Source organism: Strigops habroptila, chromosome 9 (assembly GCF_004027225.2).
Source record: "Strigops habroptila isolate Jane chromosome 9, bStrHab1.2.pri, whole genome shotgun sequence".
Taxonomy (NCBI): Eukaryota; Metazoa; Chordata; class Aves; order Psittaciformes; family Psittacidae; genus Strigops; species Strigops habroptila.
This window is the reverse complement of record NC_044285.2, coordinates 24,388,265-24,410,672: the sequence shown is the minus strand read 5'-3', so window position 1 is coordinate 24,410,672 and position 22,408 is coordinate 24,388,265. Positions and strand designations below refer to the sequence as shown.

The 22,408-nt window shown below is 41.2% G+C and overlaps 1 protein-coding gene across 1 annotated transcript; it reads right to left on the bottom strand.

Moving 5' to 3' along the window:
- Positions 1-8,532: 8,532 nt before the first annotated feature.
- Positions 8,533-22,200, bottom strand: LOC115612593 (homeobox protein CDX-1-like). Its single transcript, XM_030497070.1, has 3 exons — positions 21,624-22,200; positions 11,980-12,125; positions 8,533-8,793 (listed from the first exon to the last, which is right to left on the bottom strand). Exons 1-3 carry the CDS (start codon positions 22,054-22,056, stop codon positions 8,533-8,535), a joined length of 840 nt encoding a protein of 279 aa, XP_030352930.1. The 5' UTR covers positions 22,057-22,200.
- Positions 22,201-22,408: the final 208 nt, after the last annotated feature.

Genomic DNA, 22,408 nt, shown 5'->3' with positions numbered 1-22,408 from the left:
GATAGAATTGTGTTTCGTTTTCTCTAATAGTGCCACTCTGCTTGGAATCTTCTACTTCATCCTCTTTTATTATCAACTGTGTTACCAGGTGCTGGTGGTAATGGTTTACCAAGATCTTGCCTGACGTCAGCCTAACTGCCTGCCTCATAATTACATTTACATTCAAATGAAGGGCTGCCCAACCCCACCTTTCTGCTAGTTCTGGTGCTTTCTCTTTTAGAGAACTTTTATCTATCCTGTTACCCTTCCCTGATATTCAACAGTGATTCCAGTACTGTAAAATGATGCAACAGTTGCTTGTACTTATAAATAGAATAGACCTTTTCAAGTAGCTATGATGGCAGTGTTTGGTGTTCAAATGATTCTTGGCTGAAACCTTTATTTTGTGATGTGTTCTCAATCAGCAAGTAAATCTTTCACTCCTCATTTCTCAAGTACTAAAAAAATCCCTAATTTTTACTTAAGGGACACAGTCAATTTGCATAATAATAAGTCAATAACTTAAGAATACAAGAGAACCTTGTAAACAGCATGCCTTGAGTATAACTGTCTCCAGAATTTCCCCCTCATTTTTGGTGTTTGTAGGTGGTTTTCCAGCATGGAAGAAATTAAGGCTTTAACTATAATGTGCATATTCAAACATAGAGAGTGATTTAAAGAGATCCCTTCATCTGGTGGCCATAGCAAACTGAGAAATTTTAAAAGTAGACAATAAATCTGCCTAACAAAGATGGTGCTAGAAGTACAAAGAAAATGACTGTGAAGAGGAGTGAAAAAAATCTTTGATTAGACCCAGTAATATTGTTGGCTTCTGTTTCAAACTGATCTGCTGAAGGGCTGGGTTCCTTCCCCTGGAGCTGCTGTGCAGTCATCTGCTTTCAGTGGTGGCAGCTCAGGTGGGTGAAATCAGTGGAGAGAAACATCTGGGTTATCAAGTTAGTGGCTCAGAACTGCCTTGATGCCTTTCTGTAACGTGTGGCACATGGGTACTGTGTAGGCAAGTGTTCCCACTGGGAAAAATCATTCTGAAGGTGCTTTTATATGTCGTTATGAAGAGCTGGATATTACCATGGGAGAACTAAACCATGCTTATGACTTGAGAATTGCCTCTATATGGTTGTCTAGCTCCACTCTGTAGAGTGTATTTGGTATATTTTTATCCTGGATGGATTTCTTTGCAATGAGCTATTTGTCAAGGGGTATGCTTGCAAAAGAGGTGCAAATTACAATGAGTTGTTTCCCTTTGCAAAGGTGTGGGTTTTCATTCAGTATGCTTTGTGTTCTGACACTGCTCATATTCACACATCCCTTCTAATTCCCGCACTAAAGGATTCTAAGTGTGTACTTACAGACGGGAAAGATATTCCTGTTGTGAGTGTAGAGGCTTTTTGAGGAAAGAATTTTTACTGAGGACTGTAGCAAAATCTAATTCATTTTGCCATATTTACAGATCCTTTATTGATCCTTGGGATCCTGAGAATGTTGGGGTAAGTTGCATCATGGGAGAGGGTGATTCCTGTACCCTTACGAAAATAGACATTAAAAAAAGTCAGAAGAGCCTCTTGCTCCTTTAATCTTGAAAGAAAAGGAATTGTAATACACCCTGGAATCTCTGGCCTCTTCGTGAGCGTTATGCCAGCAGTTAAATTCCAGTGCATCATTAACTGTTATGCAGAGCTGTCAGTCAGGGGCACATCCAAGGAGGGTGAAGTTTTGTTTCCATTGACTGTATCTGAAATCCATTGGCATAGTACAGATGAACATTGGTTGCTCACGGATTTCAGATTGAACATGTTGTTTGACACATGGTTTTCACATCTCACTGAATGACATTGAATTTCATAGGATGCATTACATGATGGAAACAGTTTCAGTCCCTGGTCTTCCTATTTCCTTATGGGATGCCTGAGCACATACCCCCCACAATTTCAGTATCACCTAATCCTATTTTTTGTATCTCAAAGCTTTATCCTTGATTCTCTGGTGTTCTTTTATCTTCTGTTTATGCTCCTCCTTTCCCTTTCTTGTTTTGCCTGTTCCATTATCTGAATTTTCTTTAGATCTATTTCGATTCTTTCCAGAACGTAATTAGATCAAGATACGCCGATGGCGAATTGCTACACTGATTTGATACCAGCTAACAATAGTAAGCTCTGAGTAAGGCTTTTTGTTTAAAAAGATTTACATAGCAGGATAAGATTGCTGGGTAGGACTGCAGATTTTTAACACCACAGTGAGAATAAGATAACTAAAATGGAATAACATTCAAATGATCTTCTGCACCCTGACTCTTAGGCCTCCCATATTGTGTGACAGAACCATGTGGATATATTCAAAAGGATCAATACCTTTGTGTGTAGTATAGTAGCTTGAGGCTACCAAAATTTTGGGGTTGATATTTTTTCAGAGCTTATTGATGGTTAATCTGAATCTGCCTTCCAAAGACTCTTTCTTGGCCTTGCTTATGTCCTTCCATCCCCCATGTGAGCACCTTCAGAGCTACCGAACCACTTCATCTTCAGTGTGTAGCAGTAACTTACTCTATAGTTCAAGGAATGCTTTGAGTGGGCATTACTGTTGGGGGGGGGGAGGTAATAGCTAGGCATCCCAAAATCTCATCCATATAGGGGTTTGTACTTCTGCCATTTTCTGCAGTGGGTGATAAAGACAGGACAGGAAAGAGCTGTGTGGTATCAGCAGCAAGAGTGCTGTGCTCTTTGGCATATTTCAGAGATAGATTGCCAGAACAATGGCTCTCCAAGGTTGTGATTTGTTGATGTGAAGTTGTCTGTGTGTAAAATTAAATGTAGTTTGAGATCATTGGGGAAGAAAATTTCTAGTTTTCTAACAAGAGATTGATGAAAATCTAGCAATAACAACAAGCCTGGTGATAGCCAGTATTAAAGTTCTGTTTCTGCAGGCAGTGTAGATGGTGCACTATGTACATGTGCTGGTATAAAGAGCGTTTCCAAACTGAGTAATAATAACGGAATCACAACGTGCAATTAAATGTTTTAATGACAGTTATTACAACTGCCATTTTAGGGACTACTGGTAGATTAGAACTGGCCTGTATAACAGGAACTTATATTAAAGGTGTATCTGTGATAGTTTTTATTGGGAACCTTTACTCATAAAATTACTCTTTCTTTTTTATGGAGATAAGAAGAAACAAATCTGTCCCATCTTTGAAGCTTGAAAATGATATGAAATCTATCTGGAGTTTCATTTGTGAGGTGAAAAAGCAGGTGAGCTTAGTGTGTCCCATTCTGGCTAAGGTGATAGGAATAGGTGTTTGCTTTCCTGCCTCCAGATGACCACTCTAATTACACATCAGTAACATCAGGCTTAGGAATGCTTCTTGCCCATACCTTTATAACTGCATGCTTGGAATTTCAATGGAACAGCTAGCTGAGGACTTTGTTAGTGAGCTGTGTATTGCTGGTTGTTCTAATGCAGTTTCTCAGAGATGTTACTGAGCCTTTTTCAAGCTGGGCTTTCCGTGCACACCCATTCCTCCTAAAACTCCTAGTCAGCTGTATAAATCTTGAGGAGAGGGCAGTCAGTACGTGGTATGCTGTCAGCTGAGGTCAGTTCTGCTGGAAATAAAATCCAGCTAGTCATGAAGGCAGGGAGATGGGTTTAAAATGTGAAACACCCAGCTAAAGAGACAGCTCTTGCTTTCACTGAATTTCTACAAACACAAAGCTTCCAAAAATTGCATTTACCTTCTTTAATGAGGCTGGTTTAATATGCAGCACCCTGGTGTTGCAGACACCCGAGTTAGGTCTCATTTTCTGGGCTTGAATTGTACGTCGAAATCCTATCTGTATTGACAGATGTGGAACAACCCAGAGAGCTGAGTGAGTGATGCTGGCCGAAACATTCTCATTTGCTGGACTGAACTCTTCTGGGAGAAAAGAGAAAGGGAGATACCGCAAGTTTCAGTTTGGCCCCATGTGTCTCATCCCTCATGTGTATTTGGTTTTCATAAGAGAACAACAGTAGAAGGAAAAATGTCAGTTGTAAAGGAAGCCTTCCTCAGTGCTTTCATTTTAATTCTGTGCTCTGAAATTTTGGCTATTAAATCCTTTTGAAAAATGATGAAAAGTGACTTGTTGGAAGTATGGTGATTGGATTTACCCTTCTCGCTATGCTTCTACTGGTTTTCTAACTGCTGCTAACAATGACAAACCGTTCATTTCTTAATGGTAACTTTTGCATTTTATTAAACATAGCAACAGTATATTTCATGTATCATCTGGATCAGTGTTGCATTTGCCAGGAAAGAATGGCCTGGAGCCAAAGAAGGGTCTTACTATTCTGAAATCTAAATAATGTAAAGTCTGTTACAAAGTCAGTACAAAATAAGAGTACATCTTACCGCTGAAGCAGCAGAGCTAATACAGCAGAGTCACTGAGCCTGCACGTGAGCTCCAGGTTAAATCGATTCTTCTCAGCAGAACCAGGAAAATGAACAGCAAATCCTCTGTTGACATTTGTTTGGTTTCCTTCCCGAGTCATGTAGCACAAGGCTCCCACTTACTGTAGCTCTTGCTGAGCAGAGTGTGGCTAAATGGCATTATGGGGTGCTCCCTGTGAGTCTGAGGTGTTCCTTGCTGCGGTCTTTCTTTCATGAGGCAACAAAGGAATTGATTGCCTTTACTGTTTGCCATCCTTGCCATAGGCATGGTTTATATTCCTGGTAGACTGGCATTTCTGTTGTACATATTTAACTCTTTGTTCATACTCCCAGATGAGAGATTATTGTCTGTGTATGTCCTGCCTGAAAGTGTCTGTATTTTACTGGGATTTAGAAGACCAAAAACATGCAGGGTGTATCTTAATGAAACCTCTCAATTTATTGTGATACCTCTTAGAACAGAGTTTGTTACAAAATGCACAAGAAAGTATTTGTGCTCTTTGAGAATGAAAACAGCTGGCAAACATTTTCATCCTAAAACCTGTGCCTATTCCTTTACCTAGTGAGGTTTGCACAGTATAGTGTCCAACTAGTATGATCTAGGGCCAGTCCAAGATGTGACAGGCTATGTAAGTCATTTGCAGGGACCTGTCAGCTCGGGTTGGAGTAAGCCTGTACTGCACCAGCAGCCTCAATAAGGGTGCTAAAGTAAGGATATGCTCTTTAACATCCAGAATGTGTGTATTTTGAATCAGCTCCTTGGGAAGAAGGTAGCAGATACCTGCTGCTCTCTCATACATACATTAGTGATTGCATAACCCCATAGCAATTGCAGTTGCTGCAGATTTGAAGTTTTTTGTGTTAGAAATGTCATTTTGAATTGTGACTCTCAGTTGCAATAAGTTTTTATAGAAGGTCCCATTTGCTGTGCCCTTCTTGATCTTTTTGTACCATATAGATCACAATTCTTGCTGGGTAGCTGGGTTTAAAGGTTAGTGAACTCCTCTGAAAATTGGATATACCTTGATCATTCTTCTAATCACAATTAGGATTAAGGGCTTAGATACTCTTGTGATGTTGTCTAAGGTATGCTTTTCTTCTTCAAGGCACTTTGCTAACAACCAATCAATCTCCACAGCAACTCTGCTTTAGTGTCCCTAGGTTTTAGATGTGATAAAAAGTGATAGGTTGTATGATATACCCAAAGTCAGGAAGAAAGTAAGTTTTACACTGAGGACTGGCACCAGTATTTCCTGACTCTCAATATTGGACCAAAGTAATGTCAGTGGATTTGGCTCTAATTTTATATCTCATTTTTAATTATACACAATACAATAAAATATTTTTCTTTTGGTTTTGGTGATCAACTGTTTGAAGCATTAAAGCACATTGAAAATATTTAGTTGAATAGATTGTTGGTAAGCTAAAAAAGAAATAAAATGAACTACTTAAAAGAATCACTGGTGTAACTAGAAGGTTAATAATCTCTAAGGTATTGCCCTGGTTTATAGATACTGCTTTTGGAGCAATAAATTTTAACCTTTGAACATGTGCTTCTGCAAATAAAATCCAGCCTTATTTTGTGTACTTAACAACTTCTGATTGGAAACACATAGCAACCCATAGCCAGCGTGCTCTCAGCAAACTGGAGCAGAAATGAGGCACATCTTCAAAGTGGTCACTTATCTTCCTCTATAACTCTTCTACATGTAAACAAGATAAACCAGGTTGTTTTGCCAGATCCCTCTCTCTTTGAGTGATGTTTAAATAATTTTAAAGAGAAAGAAGTTGGATTCAGAGAGATTTCTTCAGGTTCTTTGTTGAAGGACTTTTTTCTTTTTAAAATTCTAATATGAATTTAAACTGTATCATGGAAATTAAAATAGGTAGCTGTGAACTTGATCCTGCTCAACCCTGTGGCCAGGGTTCTGTGCACTTAGCTAGAACTAGGTCCTAAATTGCTGAGTATCAGTACAAAAGACAAGTTTCCTTCTGTATTCTTACCTTCTGAAAATCTAAATGTGAACTGGTTTTTCTCTAGTTTCCAAGCAGAATTCTGTTTAAGTGGCCAATGTGAGGATGCTTCTCAGTCTCTGTGAAGTTAAATGTGTGTGTGTCCAGACTGTAGGTAAAAGCTCTCTAGCATTTCCCTCTGCAGACAGAGCGGCTGTTCTGGGTGTTTTCAGTGGATTCCTCTTTTGGACATACCGAATGGATATATCTTTTGGGAAAGCAGTGTTTTGCTTTGGTTGCCATGCTCATCAGCACGGGTGGTAAATCACTGTTGTTCCCACTTGCTTTTTGTCATGTTCTGCTTTTCATAATACGTGGAAATGAGTAAGAGCCTTTCTGTTGCTGAACTTTGGAGTTTCTCATTTGTACAACCTGTGCAAACCTTCAGACTGCTCTTGCCAGCGAGTGGAGCAGCATTGTGAAAGTGGGGATTTTACAATGCAGGGATGTGTCCATTCAAAGTTGAAGTTTAGTCTCATTTAGCGCTATCCTTCTCACAACCATAAGATGCTAAATAAAATGAATAAGTAGTGAAAACTGCCAGCTCCCTGACCATACTGGTCTTGCCATTCTCCTCTACTTCTTGCAAGCTTTTTTACCATCACCTTGCTTTTAAATTTGATACTAAAATTCATTAACAGACTAATGGGGGAAATCTGCATGTTCGCTTGCTGCAGTAGCTGATACCACATTGGAAAATGATTATGAAAAAAGTCATTTATTTTAATGTTCTTTATATACAAAGTAATTTGACATTACCAACATTTTGATGCTCTAATAGTACTATTTGTTATAATTAAGGAAACAAAAAAACGTAGTGCCTAAATGACTTAATGGTCCTAAGTCTTATTTGCAACAGTGGCAGAGAGATTTAGGAGGACACCCTGATGAAAATCAGTGAGGATGGGCTTCCTAAATATCTGAACTGCTTTTGGCAATGAGGGTATCAATTCCCAAATCACTTGTGTGCTCTGAGAATTCTCCCTTTGCAGACAAGTTATGCACATGCAATTGGTAATCATGTTGGGAAGTAAGTATCCAGATTATGCTTAAGTACTGGTTACCTACGGAGTTCTGCTTAGTGCCCCTTGGAATTGAGACCCACTGAAAAACTGCTCAGAGCTTATATTTGAAATATGTGTTTGCTTGGTCTTCCATTCATTTGGCTTCTCAGACGTTTTTAGTGCCACAATAGCTCTGAAAACTGGACTGAATGTAAACCCAGTTGAAAGCAGTTATTGCATCTTTATCTATGGGCTGTGCTGCCCCATGAAATGCAGTTACTTTTTAAAATACCTTCACTTTTTAACAGGATTTCCCCCTCCCCTTTGTTCTTTCCTGGAGGATACAAAGTGAGCCTGATACAATTTTTCTGCCACCAAAACCAAACTTGGGGCCAAAAGTCACAATTCCAGAATGCTTTTGAAACATCTGTGGTAAGATTGAGGAGTGCATGTGTGTACCAGTGTATGGAGCATTGGAAATCATAATCGTCAAACCCAGAAAATTCCAAAAAGCTCATCCCTGACCTTTGCCCCTAACATGTAGTGAGTGCAACCACCACAACCCAGGCTTTACATCAAGTGGGTCAGAACGTATACACCAGGTTTTCATTTATCAAGATCTATGTGTAAAGTCCATGAAAGCGAGTACATGGAACCTGTGTGGAGATCAAAGGAGAAGGAATACACTCTGCCTTCGGCGAGGGACAGACAGAGCACCCCCTTACAGCTGCCCTCAGCAATGCTGGATTGCCCGGGGCCCATTCTGTGCTTCTTTGTCTGCAGTGTCCTGTAACAAGTGGCTGTAGCTGGTCCTGGCTCTCCTCCCTCCCTGTGCCTTGGGGCGCAGGCTGGGCATGGCATCCCCTTGCAGAGGTGCCCTGCAGCAAGGGCTCCTGGCGCACAGCAGTTCCATTGTCCTTGGGAACTCGAGCTACCCTGCAGACCTGGCAAGGAGCTCTTGGCTTACTGTCCTGGAAGCTTATGTGCATAAATCCATGTCATGCTGGGGACTCCTGCAAAACAGGTACAGCTGTCCTCTCTCATACTGTAGTGCTCCATGTACCGGTAATTTCTAGTGTTCATTATGCAGTCTTACTGAGAGGCCACTACCTGCTGCAGACTCCCATTGTGCTGCAGACCATTCATGGGAAGTGGAGGTGGAGGAGGAGGAGGAGGAGGTGGGAATAAAGAACTGGGCATTTCTGAATGAGTCTGTTGGTCAGGAACTGGCATTGGGCTCACGGAGCCAGAGTCACTCTGCATAGAGCCAAGGCTGCTGCCATCAAAATGAGTCATTTTCTTCTTCATTAATTTTCTTTCTTTGGCTCTGCGATTCTGGAACCAGATTTTCACCTGCAAAGGAGCAAAGGAAATTCTTTTCAGTTGCTAATAGAATGCAGTGTGGCCCTTTAGGTATGTAGGGGTCATAGATAAAATCAATTGCAAGAGCACCAGTGAGAAAGGCAGTGGCAAACTGGGACACCAGGGCTGTTTGCTTGGTTTTCGTAGAGGTAATCTGTCCTATCTGGTAATACAATATTTATTAATACCTTGATAAAAAGTTTTCAGTGTTAATTTTATTTTTAGAAGGTATTTCTTTATGGAATAAGCTTTGGATTTTTATTTTTTCTCTTTTTGTTTCACAATCTAACAGAACAATTTTGTGTGTCACAGTGATGGCCAAAAGAATCTGAGAGTATCTTTCTATCAGAAGTTATATGTGCAAGTCAAAACCTGCTCCTATAAACCAAGGCACAAGAGCTTTGCTGTTTGGATGCTGCACATTAATTGCTTAGCTCCAATGTGTAAGCCAATGGAAATACACTTCTGAGCAGAATTGCACCAGTGCACTGCTCTTGGTACACAACGTTACTTCAAAATACTGTCAAGCGGTGCCTTAATAGCCAAGTGCCTTTTATTGCACTTCTACATGAGGTCAGAATCCGCTGCTGCTTCCCACACTGTGCAGTGCTTTACACTGCAGTCATTGCTCTATCACAGTTGTCTTTGGGAGACAGGAAGCAACTATTGAAGAGTGTATGGGTTTTGATTAGGACAAAACAAATGAGGATGTGAGATGAAGTTGATGAGTAATGGTCAGTTGAAAATACAGCAGAATTTGTTGAGATGTGAGAGGGTGAATGTTCTACAGCAACTGAAATGGCTTTGGATGTGAATAGCACTCCACGCCAGCTATTTATCCTTCAGAGTGGCTCTGTATTGTGTCTGCTCAGTGTAATAAGTCAAGCTACCTCATTCAGATATGTTGTGTTTTCTTGTTGGTGTTTGGATGGCAAAGGAAATGCTTTTGTCACCATTTTCTATAACCCAAAGAGAAATCAATGGTTTGCTGGGAAATACTGATTTGTAGCCTTTGCTAGAAGATAGAAGGGGGAAGAGATCGATGCTTAGAGGGGGGGTAAAACAGTAAGAGGTGATAGCATCTGTGGCTACTAAATTGTGCTTTAAAGAAAACCACTGGTGAAGTCTCAAAGAACACCTTAAGGAGTCTCTGGGACAGGCTCGGTGTACTTATCTTCAAGGCATTATTATTCCCATTTTAGAGCTGAGGAATCTGGATACACACAAAGCTTGTGGGAATTTGAACTAGGTCTCCTAAGTCCCAGGCTGTCATCTGAGACATTTGGCAGTTAATTTGGTGTGCTTAGTTTCTGGAATCTCAGTTCAGTACTAAATTATGTTCCATTAAAGCAGGCTCAAGTACTCTCCTGCATTCTGTTTGTGCTGAGGTAACCTGGTTTCACCCATGCATTTGTCATGTGTGCTTGAGTGTTCTCACCTGCCTTTGAATCTAGGTTTTAGTTCTGGTTTGTTATTAAACCAGGGATGCAGATCTGCAGCAGTGGTCCAGAGAGAGCGGTAGTAGGTACTTCAAGCTGTGTGCCAGTTATCAAAGAATTACAAGTAAATACAGCTCTCTAATGCTAGCCTAAAAGCTAACATGGTCAGGTGTATCTGCCCAACTTGTTCTTTACCTGTTGCCCTCCTTCCTTTCAGTGTTCAGTTGTGTGAGTGACTCTTCCCCTCAAGTCCAGCTTTCCCTCTTCCTTCTTGTCCTCAGCATCTCCTTTATTTCTGTAACCCTCCTATATTAGCAAGGCTTGGGTTTGCGTTTTCGTTTTCTTCATTATATATTACATCTTTCCTTCCTTGTTCAAACAGTTGTCCTTTTGTCTTAAGAGATTCATTCCAATGAATCTCTTAAGTCCTGGATGTGAGGTTTTTTTCCTGGCATAGGCAGGAAAAAACCTTTTCCAGAAAATCATTTCAGGTTTTAGGCTGAATACAGTGGAACTTTGGATAGGACAGTTACAGTTCAGCCTTATTCATACAATGGAGTTGTTCAGTTTCTATGAAAGGGTAGTAGTGGGACTATAGAGCAGGTATTAATCTCACATGTTCAATAGTGCCTTCAGAGACTGGAATTAATTTCATTCGTGGCATACTGATGATGATGAAGAGCAAATATTGCAAACACTGTTGCCAAGTTTCCTCACTCTATATACTCGATTGCAATAATTTACATTTTCAATAATGAAATAGTCCTATTCAACAGTAGATTGAGAAATATTTGCAAAATGAATATTTGCTTCTCTGTGAGCTCTTTCAGTGTGTCAGACAAGCTCAAGTTGGAGGAACAGCGTTACAACTGGGTGGATTTTGGACTATACCTCTCAATAGAGCCCATAAATCAATGGGGAATCAGGCAGCATCTTCAATGAATGATACTGAATAATAACTGACTGGGAAACCAGTGCTGTGATGGTTTGCAAATAGCAAAGGCGGCAAAGGAGCACATTGTGTCCTGAAATCTGTTCAAGGGGGATCCTTCCGTAAAGCTTTGGATGTTCTCATTTGCTGCTTGCTCCAATGGGCGGCATCAGGGAATTCCCCAGGAAAATGGGACTGAACATATGCTCAGAATGTGGCACCGAGTGGTTCCAGAACAAATTGTACATATCCTTTGATCAGAAAGGGTTGTGTGTTGATTTACATTGTGGGAATATAGATGTAATTTGGAGGGGATGGGAGAAAAAGGGGCAGGAGAAAGGAGTAGCGAGTATGTAGGAAATCTTTAACAAAAAGTGAAAGGCAGCCAAAGAAAAACACCTTCAAGTGTCCTGAACACACGTGAACTCACTGCCATTCTCTGCTAAGCCTGACTGTGTCAGGATTGGTTCCAGAATTCCCATTGGTTTCAGCGGGACCAGGACTTCTGCTTTAGAAATTCCAGCAAAACCTTCTCCCTGCTGCCACTACCCCAGAAAACCAGAGAGAAATTGGGGCAGGATTCTGTTGACAGTTTAGAACTCCTGTTTCTGAGAACAGGACTGTGTGTGAGGCTGGTGTTAGCTCTGTGTTGTTGCACAGCTCCCTGGTGAGAGCTGGAGGATATTTAGATGTGAGTATAACCAAGGCTGCAGGTGCATTTGGTGGTGTTAACCAGTGGGATTGGTTATCTCCTCCTCAGCAAGAATAAATGCAAAGGAAATCCTGAATGGGTGATCCATACTCTACCTGTCTCTCGGAAAGTCTTAGGTTTGCAGCAAGTTCAGACTTCCTCCTGATTGTAATGTATCTGTTGTAATGAAATTCCTTCTCTAATTCTAATCTCTGATGATCTGTGTAAACCACTCGGTACTTCTCTCTTGTTCTTGTTTTACCTGTTTTGAAAGAAGAACACATTGCTTCAAGCTAGAATGTTTTTAACTTTAGGAACACAAGATATCTGGCTTTACATCGAAAAATATGTTTGTGGGTATTTTAGGCCTGATTCTCTATGCACTTACCCAGAGTAACTCCATTCAGTCTCAATTTACAACACAGGAGGTTCATACCATCAGAGTTTGGGTTTGCCCCTGAGTAAATAGGTGATAATCTGCTTCTCATATTCTTTATCAGCCGTGTTATCATTTGGGAAAAGGGAAGGTGTTCTGGCTAAGAACAAGGAGCCAGGAAACTTGGGTTCTGTTCCCAGCTCTGGTGCAAGCTTCCTGCCTGGTGTTGAGTTGCTCTGGTTTCTGTCCCTAAAGCTGATACACCACTACCTGCTTGAGAGCGAAACTGTGAAGGACATCTTGCTGTACAGACAATACTGAGAGCTTCCAGAATTCCTCACTTCTTGTTGCCAGAAAAATTAATATGAGACTGGGATTGTTACTGCAATTTGGAGGTTGCATTTTTCCTTCAAGCTTGGCATGGTCTATCCACAACTTGATAATAGCACAGGGGACAGTAACATAGATTTCCAGATGACAGTTAATAGAAAAGAGAAAAAGAAAGCAATAAATACCTTACAAAGGACATTGAACAATGATAAAGCAACAGCATCTGTTCTTTTGCAAGCATTCTGCTGCATCCTTTCAGCTGTGGGTACAGCTGAGTGACTCGGACATGGCTCAGCAGTACCCAGGCCATTAAAGGTAATGGCAAATGGCATGAGCCAATGAACACAGATGCAAGGAGCTGAAATTTTATGGGTTCCTTACAGGATAATTTCTGAGGACAGAATGTGTTGGGAGCAGTGAAAGAGAATTGAGAATGGGAAAGGCTACGGGTGCTTCCTCTCACCCCCCTCTCCTGGGTTGTTAATGTTCCTATTAGGCAATCAATACAGCATAGCTCACCACCTGCTTAAAGCCAAGGCCCCGCAGCCCAGCCTAAAGGCTTCCTACATTTCTGAAAGATGGGATCATTGCTGTGTTAAGGCCAGTGTTACCATCTCAGCTACCCACAGTCTTACCACTTTTTGTGCTTCTGTCCGTATTTGCATGGACATCTCTGCAGATGTATGTGATCAGACTGTAAATTGTCTAGGACGGGGAATGCATTTTCAGTTGGCTTTTTTGCAGCATGTCCCACTGTGGCACTGGAGGTTGTGAATCTTTGTGTCCTTAGTGGTCCTACAGTAGAACAGCCCTTTTAGCTTCAGGTTCTCTCCAATGATGCAGAAAACTCGAGGCATATTGTAGCTTGCTGCCTGAGCAGTCTGCTGCAGCTGCAGCTTAACTTCATACAGCAGCTCACGTTTGCTTACGAGTTTGAGGAATCAGTTTTTGGAAGATATAATAATTATGCTCCTCATAAGAGCAGTTAATTTTGAATAGAGAGGACCGAAATAGATTTTTCAGGCACTGAGTTAGTAAAATTTCAGTCTCTGAGTAGATGACCACAGCACAGCGCCCCAGAGCAACCACCTTCCCCTCCAGGAGAGAAAAGCTGGAGGTTTCATGTATCAGTGGTGGCAAAAGCATGATTTCTCCACAGCCCCTCCTTCCAAACTCCCCTTGCTTTTGAAGTTTAACATCAGAACAGATCAGAATTCAAGGTACAGAGCTATAGCAGAATCTTAAAGTACTTTATTCCTCGATTCATGGTTTGGTTTTACAGGCTGTGGAGGAAGATGTGATGTCTCTTTGTTCAATAGCTGAACATATTTAAAGCTAACATTGCCTTCCACTTGCTGGTAGTGGCTTGAGAGCCACATCGCTATTTTTCTCTTCCAGCATTTGCCAGTACTTTGCTACTTAGAAGAATTCTTAGCTCCCCAGAGTATTACTTGCATTAGAAGCTTGTTCAGGCTCTGAGCCTTTTTGAACTGTTTGTGTAGATCCTAAATACAGACTTGTTTAGCACTGGACGTCCTGGTCAGCGTGATGCTGGTTGTGGGTAACAACTGCTTCACCCTATTTGACTCTCTAGGACTTTTCCCGGGCTTGTAGAAAAAGGTCTACATCAGAATTTGATCCTTCAGCTTCTATGCTCCACGGCGTTCATCCCTGGGAAAGCACTATGTATTAACAGGGCATTTACAATGCCGTGGGCTTGAGGAAATCCAAAGGGGAAAATAGGTGTGTGCATGTCTGTGTGTGTCCCTTGCACTGGGGTTTGTGCTCAAGCCATGCAGGCAAAACCGCTGTGCCTTCCCCGTGAAGGTTCTGCTGCTTGGCTGGGGTAGATGATGTGTTGGAACATTGTCATTTCAGTGGCATTTCTGTCATTGCGAAAGTGCAGTGAAAGCAGAATGAGCCCCATTATGTTTACACTGATAATCGAGTGAAAAGTGCTGTTAATTTTACAACATTATGGGAAGAATTTGAGAGTCTGTAAAGAAGAGCAGTTACTCAGTTCAGTCCACATAAATACCGGGACATTTGTTTTCATTCATTCGAAGTGTAAATTGTTTGTTTAACATATGGTCACCCGTGGTGCTTTAATGCCTCACTTGGTATTTTTGATCTCTAGCCAGTGGTTTAGTTGGGCTTTTTTCCCCTCTTTAAATGAGAATTTGGGGTCATTTTATGGGACAAAATGTTTAAAATGTTTCCTTAATCTCCTTTGTGGTGTTAAGCTGGAGTACACAAAAGAGCAACAAGGTGATCTTATCTTGAACTCTATTCTCATTCAGAAGCCATAGACAAATATCGAATGTTCCTCTATTGCCAAAACAAGGCGGTAAACTTCGAGCTAAACCTTCCTGTTTCTGGTTTGAAGTGCTTCAACCCCTGTTATCTGAGCAGGAGGGGGCTGGGCTTTTTGGGTTTTAAACTGAAGAAGAAATTAAATGTATGTGGAAAACAGAGCTTCCTCTCATCAAATATTTTTTTTGTGTGTGTGTAGCTTTCAGTTTAGTTTTAGTAAAAATGATAACATCTGGTTTCTTTTTGAAGGAAGATTGGGAGCTTTCACATCTAATTTCTTTAAAGTAAGCTAAGAGAACAATTCAGAAAGTAGAAAGGCAAAAGGAGAACATTTCCTTCCTGAAAGTCAATGAGAATCTGAGAAAAGTTCTCTGATTTGTCTTTAATAATTGGATCCTTTTATGTAGAGAGACACAAGACATTGCTCTGGTTTCTCTGTCCCAAAAGCTGAGACCTGCCACGATCTTCCAGAGGATGCTTTTATTCTGGCAGAGACCTGTTTTAGACTGCTAGGCCTTCACCTAAATCCTCATTGATGTCAGTGAGAGTCTTCCTAATGCCTTTGTTGGATGCTGGGTTGGAATTAGGCCGCATATGGCATTTCCTTTCAAAGGCAAAGTACACTTTTATTTGCCAAAGTTAACAAACAGCGGCAACAAAAGCTATCTCTAAACAGTTTAGGACTTTAGCCTCTAAATTCCATCTGTAGGATGGAATAGATGCACTCTGCTGCCTTCTGAGACAAATCTGCTACTGCTCTTATTTCCAGTGATGCATTTTATTTCGAGGAGAAGTATTACCTGAACAAAATTTAAGGTAGGACTAATGGGTTCTACCCCAGAGACAACAGAGGGATGTTCTTCACTTCTCAGACTTCTTTAGGAGGTAATGGCAGAATTTAATAATGCAATGGTAAAAGTTAATATTTTAATCCACTTTAGTCAAATCCTACTCACTTGGATGAGTGAAACTACCAACGTTTCACTTCCTACAGTCTGGATTAATCTTTTGTTAGTGACATTATTATTTTAATTAGCAATATAGTGTCAGTTTTATTGGAAATGTGTTCTGTCATGGGCAGATACTATGGAATTGCGAGCAGTCGGAAAGGTTAGAGGTAGTTGGGTGGAAGAAAAATGAAACAAAAGAGCTTTGAAGCAGCACCTTTGCAGTATGACTGCCTTTGTGTTGGGGGAGTGGGTTTCCTGGGCCTGATGAGCTGCTGAAGAACAGTGAGTTTTGTCAAAACCCTATTTTGCAAACAGTGACTATTGAAGACTCTTGACTATCGCCTCTGGAGGGGCAAGAACTGAGACATTTCAGATTTAGGAAACTTCTTGTGAGCTGTAGTTTAACAATCCTGTTCTATCACACCCACTCTGGCCATTTTTGTGACTGGCCAAGTTTTGAGCTGGGGGAAGGGAACAGCTTTCCCATTGGTCATAAAATTCACAGAGCATTTCTTCTGAAGACAATAAAGCTGGGAGAAGGCCTCTTTATTTGCTGTGAAAATCATCACCCTTTCCGGCAATATAACTCCTGAAGAAAAGAGGGAGAAGGAAGAGACAAGACTGCATATCAAAGCAAAGCGAAGTGTTAAAAGGGTCTGTTGCCTCAATATGACAGATAGGCCTCAAAACCTCAGACAATGTAGCCAGGAAAGGGAAAAAAAACCTCAGCTCCACCATCGGACCTCACAACTAGTTTACAAAGCAAAATAAATTAGCATCAGAACTAGCCCTGGCCCCTTTCTCAGTGCCTCCACTCTTAGCTTTTCAGGAATATCCTTCATCTACTTCATAAAATCCAGAAGCTACCTACTTTAGACAGGAGATGTCATGGTGTACAATAGTAGCAGATGATGCTGGATTATTTACAAAGGATTGTAATCTGGATTCTGTGGTTTAAAGTTTCAGAGGAAGTTAATGTCTGTATTGAGAACTGGAAGCTCGCTTAGGTCAGCTCGAAACATGAATCAGCTGCCTGGCCCGAAGACATGCTCAGTTCACATCTGCATCTTGATGTTCATTTAGTGTTAAGAGATTAGTGTGAATTTTTGAGCTTATAAAGATATGGACTGTCAGAGTTTTGTTTTGGGGCTGTCTCTAGATATTTAAGCACTTTGGAATTGTAGGAAGAGAAGAGAGCGCGTTCTCCCTAGTGTAATTTCACTGATTTATGTGAAGTTGTGAAGCAAAAGTAATTTTAAATAAGTCTTGAAGGTGGACATTGTGCTGCACGTCATGTTCTGTAAAGTTAAATTAGAAAACACCTCGACCAAACCACACCAGGCTGCCATTGTGTGAACATGGATCCAACCTGTGTAACGTGTGACAGTATTCCTGCCAGGACTCTTGGTGCCATGAGCAGGACTGTTATAACTACAAAATTAGATGCATAAAGGTTTGTGAAACATGGTGCAATTCTGTTTGTATTTTCTATGTTTGTCCTTGTTACCCATGTCCAGAGAACTCATGCTGAAAAGAACAGAATAGGATCATAGAATTGGGACCTTTCAATAGACTTGAAGAATTTTCCCTTCTCTTCTGTTGACATCTATTCAAAATGCTAATGCTCACAATTTTGAATGTGTTCTGCTGTTCTGTACTAAAGCTCATTGGCCAAATCCTGTCCTTCACTTTGCTAGTGTAAATTTTTGTATTCATCTTCATCATGCACAAGTAACTGACTCTAAAGCAGAGTCATTTTTATCACCTTTAAACAAGGATCGGAATCACTGCCCTGGATGGAGTTTGTTTGGCAGAAGATACAGGTGTATTTCCAAGTGGCAAGACAGGGGAAATCCCGTTGCCAAGGACTGTATAGACTAAAAAGCAAGTGAATAACTGAATGTTTTTCCAAGTGTTGTATATTCTTTAGGCATTCAGCATTTTGCAGGAACGGCCTCTTAAGAGGCTTGTTTCTCCTCCTTAGGTTTGAGGGAATATAAGTTCTTCCTTCAAAGACTAGATGTTATATATTTACAGCACATTTGGTGCTGATGCTATAGCACTTATCATCATCATCAGAAAAATTGTCTTATGTTTTCAGAGTGGATTTTGATGGAATGATAAAGACAGGAGAGCTGTCACCTATGGGAAAGCCTCTGCTCATAATCACCTCTGTTTCAAAACTTGTTCCCTCCCTGTTTTATGGTCACGGAAGTGCAGTTCTTAAGATGTACTTTAAGCTTTGTGAGCAGCTTCTCATTGCTGCTGGAACTGCCCGGTACTTAACTGCTCCAGCTCATTGTTTTGGGCACAGGTTTACCACGGATGTGTGTGTGTGCTCTCAAAGGCAAAAAGTAAAGTTTGCTCCTGTGTGAGTGATTGCAGACCTCCATAAATACATTGAAATCAAAGGAAGAGATTTGTAACTTGTTCTAAGGTGATTTTATTCTACTCTGCATCAAAGAATTTCCCTGTAATTATGCTCTGTGTGTGTGGAATTGCTACCTCAAATCTCCAGTTGCTGTGGCTTTGTTCTGTTCTGTTACAATGACTAGTTGTCTTGGCTTTGCTTGCCCTGTCAAACTGGGGCTTTAGGAGAGGGAACAGGAGCAGTGTAAGAGTTAGAGAAGGGTCCTTTCCCATCTGTGTTCTTGGTCAAAACCAGTAAGTAGTCAGTGTTTCCTCCTTCAGGTGTTCAGAGGCAAAACACGTTTGCTTTCTCCTGTACTCTGAACACCCTCAAGAATGCAGTGACTAAGCATTGAATCCTACCTGCACTGTGTTTAGGATCAAGTCCCAATCCCTCCAGTTCCAAAGCTGCAGGGAGGAACATTCAGACATCCTTCAACCAGAGAATGATGGATGAAAGCCTGAGTGGATCTTTTCTGCAGGAAATACCTTCCAGTACCACTAAACCAGGATGATAGTCTGGCATTAAATACTGAGATCTTCCAGTTTTAAGTAGCATAACCTCAAAACCTTCACTGAACACCCGTCAAAGGCATGGTTTTACATTGGATGTTCTTTTTAAAGTTATAGAGTAAGACTTGAAACCATTTCTTTTGTTCCAGATTAGTTGTGGGTAACAGAGTATCAAAAAACCTGGAGGGCATGAGGCAGTGGCAGCAATTTCAATCAAGTATTTTGTTTGTCATCTGTCAGGTCGGGAGGCCACAAAGCACCAGTAAGAGAAGATAAACCATGAAATCTCTGGAGATGGAAACATCACTGATTCTGGGCCTTGTTTCTGTAGCTGCTACACGTCAGGCTAGTCTAAGTAAACCTTTGGAAAGAATCCCTCCGGATCTTAAAGGGGTAAGAGTACAGGAACATCTCCAGCGCACTTCCAAGATACCTTGCAGAAATCACTTGCCTTAATAATTATTGTTTCCGTAGTGAGATAATATTACTATTGATAACTAATATTTTGCCACAAGTAATGAACAATAATAAAATCAATGTGTCTGATTTCTATTCTGATGACTTCAGGTAAGTCTGAGCCTCAGTTCTTCCATCTTTAAGACTAGTGGCTCATATTTATTTCACAGGGAATAACAAAAGCTAACAATAGGTGTGATTCCTTCATTCTTGCCTATACAAGACCTTTACTAACATTCCTAAAGGTTTTCAAAGAGACAGAAGGGTAGTGCTCCGTGTGTGCATACAGCCTTAGGGAGTAGAAAGCAATGATTCCATCTAAGAAAATGCTGAAGGGTTTGATCATGTTCCAGCAAAAGGAGCAGACTCCGGTGAAGCAGATCTATTGGCACTGAGCGTTCCTGGCCTAGCAGATAAAAATGAGAGGGGAAGAAGCAGCAGAATAATTCCTTATCTGGGATTTTCTCTAAAGCATGACCCAGTACCCATTAAGTGAATGATGGGCTCCCACTAACTTCACAGGGTCTTATGCTGGCCTGTGGGCATTCGGGAGGATATGCTCCTATGACATGGGGATTTCTTCAGCTCTTCCTGAAATGAAGATGCTCAACGTCTTGTTGGCCCATTCCAGAATAGAGTCCCAACACCTCCTGTGAATGCTCTGCCCCATGCAGGCTTGAAATATGGAAGGTTAGAAAGCCCTAAGCATGTTTCTTAGGCAGCAGGCAGTTAGAATGTAGTATTGTCTATTTCTTATATATATATACACACATGTATAAATCTATCTCACAGTATGTCCACCCTGATAGAAAGGGGACAGCACAGACAGGTCAAATGAGGCCTTTCTCCAAAAGGCTGCAGTTTAAACCCACAGGAGCAAAAGGCAGGTAAGGAAAGAAGAGATGAGAGGTTGTGGGGTTTTGAGCAAGTGTTCTGCCATCTGTAAATCACAGTTTGTGACTAATTCCATTGCCCTTGTAAGGGCTACTCAGAAGTAAACTGCTTTTTCAAGACCAGCATCATTTGTCTTTGCTCAGAGAGTATTCAGTGAAGAACAAATCTGATTTTAAAATACCTGCTACTTCCCTCCACCCCCCCAACATTCTATTCAGTCAGAGTAACAACCTATTCTGATTGTCCTGTTGACTTCTAGGACTCTCTGAACTAAAGTTGTGTGCAGCAGGAGTGAGGATAACTCGGTCTGTCCATAGAAATTAGATGCATTGTTTTATTACAGACAGTTTTTCTATACAGTTGCTTTCGTTTTGCTAAAGTCAGTTTTAAGCAATTGCTTTTCCATCAGAGGTTGATTCAGTGCTTGCTTTGAAAACTGTTATTTACAGGCATGTGTGGAACAGATCTGAGGTGGGAGGAAGGGCTGGGAGGAAAGGAACCTTCCCGGGATGTAACACTGGAATACTGTGAGCATCTCTTTAGGGGAGTCATTGAGCAGCCTTAATTTCTACTGATCTCAGCGCATGGCAAAGCTGCTCAGCACCTTGGAGGATCAAATACTTTTATATAGTGGATTGGGCTGCTGTTCTTTTCAGGCAGTTTCCCCTCTTTTCTTTCTCCCCTGTCTTGTTTCTTTTATTTTCCTATTCATACAAGGTGCAGGTTTTTGTTTTAGGGATGCTCAATGTTTCTATTTTGAATATTGTTCCTCATGACAGTCAAACAACCTTTTCTTCTTGCTTCATGACTTACTTTTACTGCTTAAACACAACTGAAGAATTATGCATTGGAGACTGAGCTGTGGCTGTATTAACTGATTCTGTTACCAGAGATCTCTGTATTCCTGCATATCCTTAGAGTTGCTACTACTGAGTGAAGCAAGGCTTTCGTTATCACTCCTGGGTTTAGAGCATTGACTCACTGTTTGATCTTGCAGATCTCATTTCAGTGTTCTGAGGTTTAGAGAAGTTGTTTCTAATATGAAGCCTTATTTCCAGGCCCCCTACTATATATATTTTACTTGAACTTTTCATATATACTTCTAAAACTTGAGGAAAATAAGCAAAGTGGAGGTGGTGTGAAATACAATACTTTCATCATGCTTTCCTTCTGCAGACAGGCTGCTTCATTCCAGTCTGTAGGACTCCTATTAAAAGCTATTATTTGATATCACAATTTTTAACATTCCTGAAGTGAAAATACTTCCCTGTCAAAGGACTTTACATTTGCCTCAGTATTAAAGGTCAAGCAAGAAACATAAGAAGTAGTCAGCAGATCAAACCCAGCATCCAATAACTGAACCAATATTTATCTGCTAGCAAGAGAATCCTTCAGAGCAATTAGGAGCTATCTTTGTTACACTGTGCACTTCCTCTAAAGAGGGAACCTGGCAAAAACACCCCGACAGTGCAAAGAAAGTAACATCTCTCCTCAGCATAAAACCTCAGTGCCCACCTACCTGTGGAAGTGGATTGCACCGTTTTCCTCATCCATTCATAAGAGCTGTGCCTTTGGCTGTTGGGAGAGATTTGCTGTGTATTAATTGTATCTACAGGAGGTAACCCCCCAGATCCAGCGGGATGGAGGGAGCTGTAATCAGCAGAAGCGTAGGAGACCTGTCCAGGAGACGAGCCATTGATCTGAGCAGCAGCGACCGTGCTGGAAGGTCCTGGGCCGTAAGCATTCCAGTCCTCCCTCTGCGGGCCATAGTGGGATCCCCAGGTTCCCGCAGGCTGGCCGTGGGTGTCCAGAGCTGGCACATGATGATATCCCATGTAATCTGGATAGGACGGAGTAGACACAAAGTTTTGCACTGGCAGGTTGTTGCTGCTGCACCTTGCAGATCCTGGATACATGCTGGTTTCTTTATCCAAAAGATAACTCACATACATGATGCTCACAGCCTGGCTTTGTCTTGCTGGGACATCCTGCTCCTCACAGTGTGTTTGATCTCTCTTCCCCTCCTCTTTCTTTCTCTCTTTTCTAGCCCTGACTGGCTCTATAAATGACTCATGCTAGCCCTGATGTTCCTTTACTACACATGATTAACAATGGTTTTACCAGGTGCTGGTGGTAACAGTTTACTAAGGTCCTGCCTGATGTCACAGATAACTGCCTGCCCCAAAATTACATTTGCATTCAAATGAAGGGCTGACCATGCAGGCAACCCCACCTTGCTGCTAGGTCTAGTGCTTCCTTTCTCACAGATCCTTTATGTATCACCATCCTGGTTCTGTGCTTTTG

Excerpts from the sequence above, each read along its gene's own strand:
- LOC115612593 (XM_030497070.1), bottom strand. The coding sequence starts at position 22,056 with ATGTATGTGAGTTATCTTTTGGATAAAGAAACCAGCATGTATCCAGGA. Across the intron at positions 12,126-21,623 it reads GGTGCAATCCACTTCCACAG|GTAAAACAAGAACAAGAGAG; the intron begins GTAGGTGGGCAC and ends CTTTCAAAACAG. Across the intron at positions 8,794-11,979 it reads TAAGACTTTCCGAGAGACAG|GTGAAAATCTGGTTCCAGAA; the intron begins GTAGAGTATGGA and ends GCTCCTTTGCAG.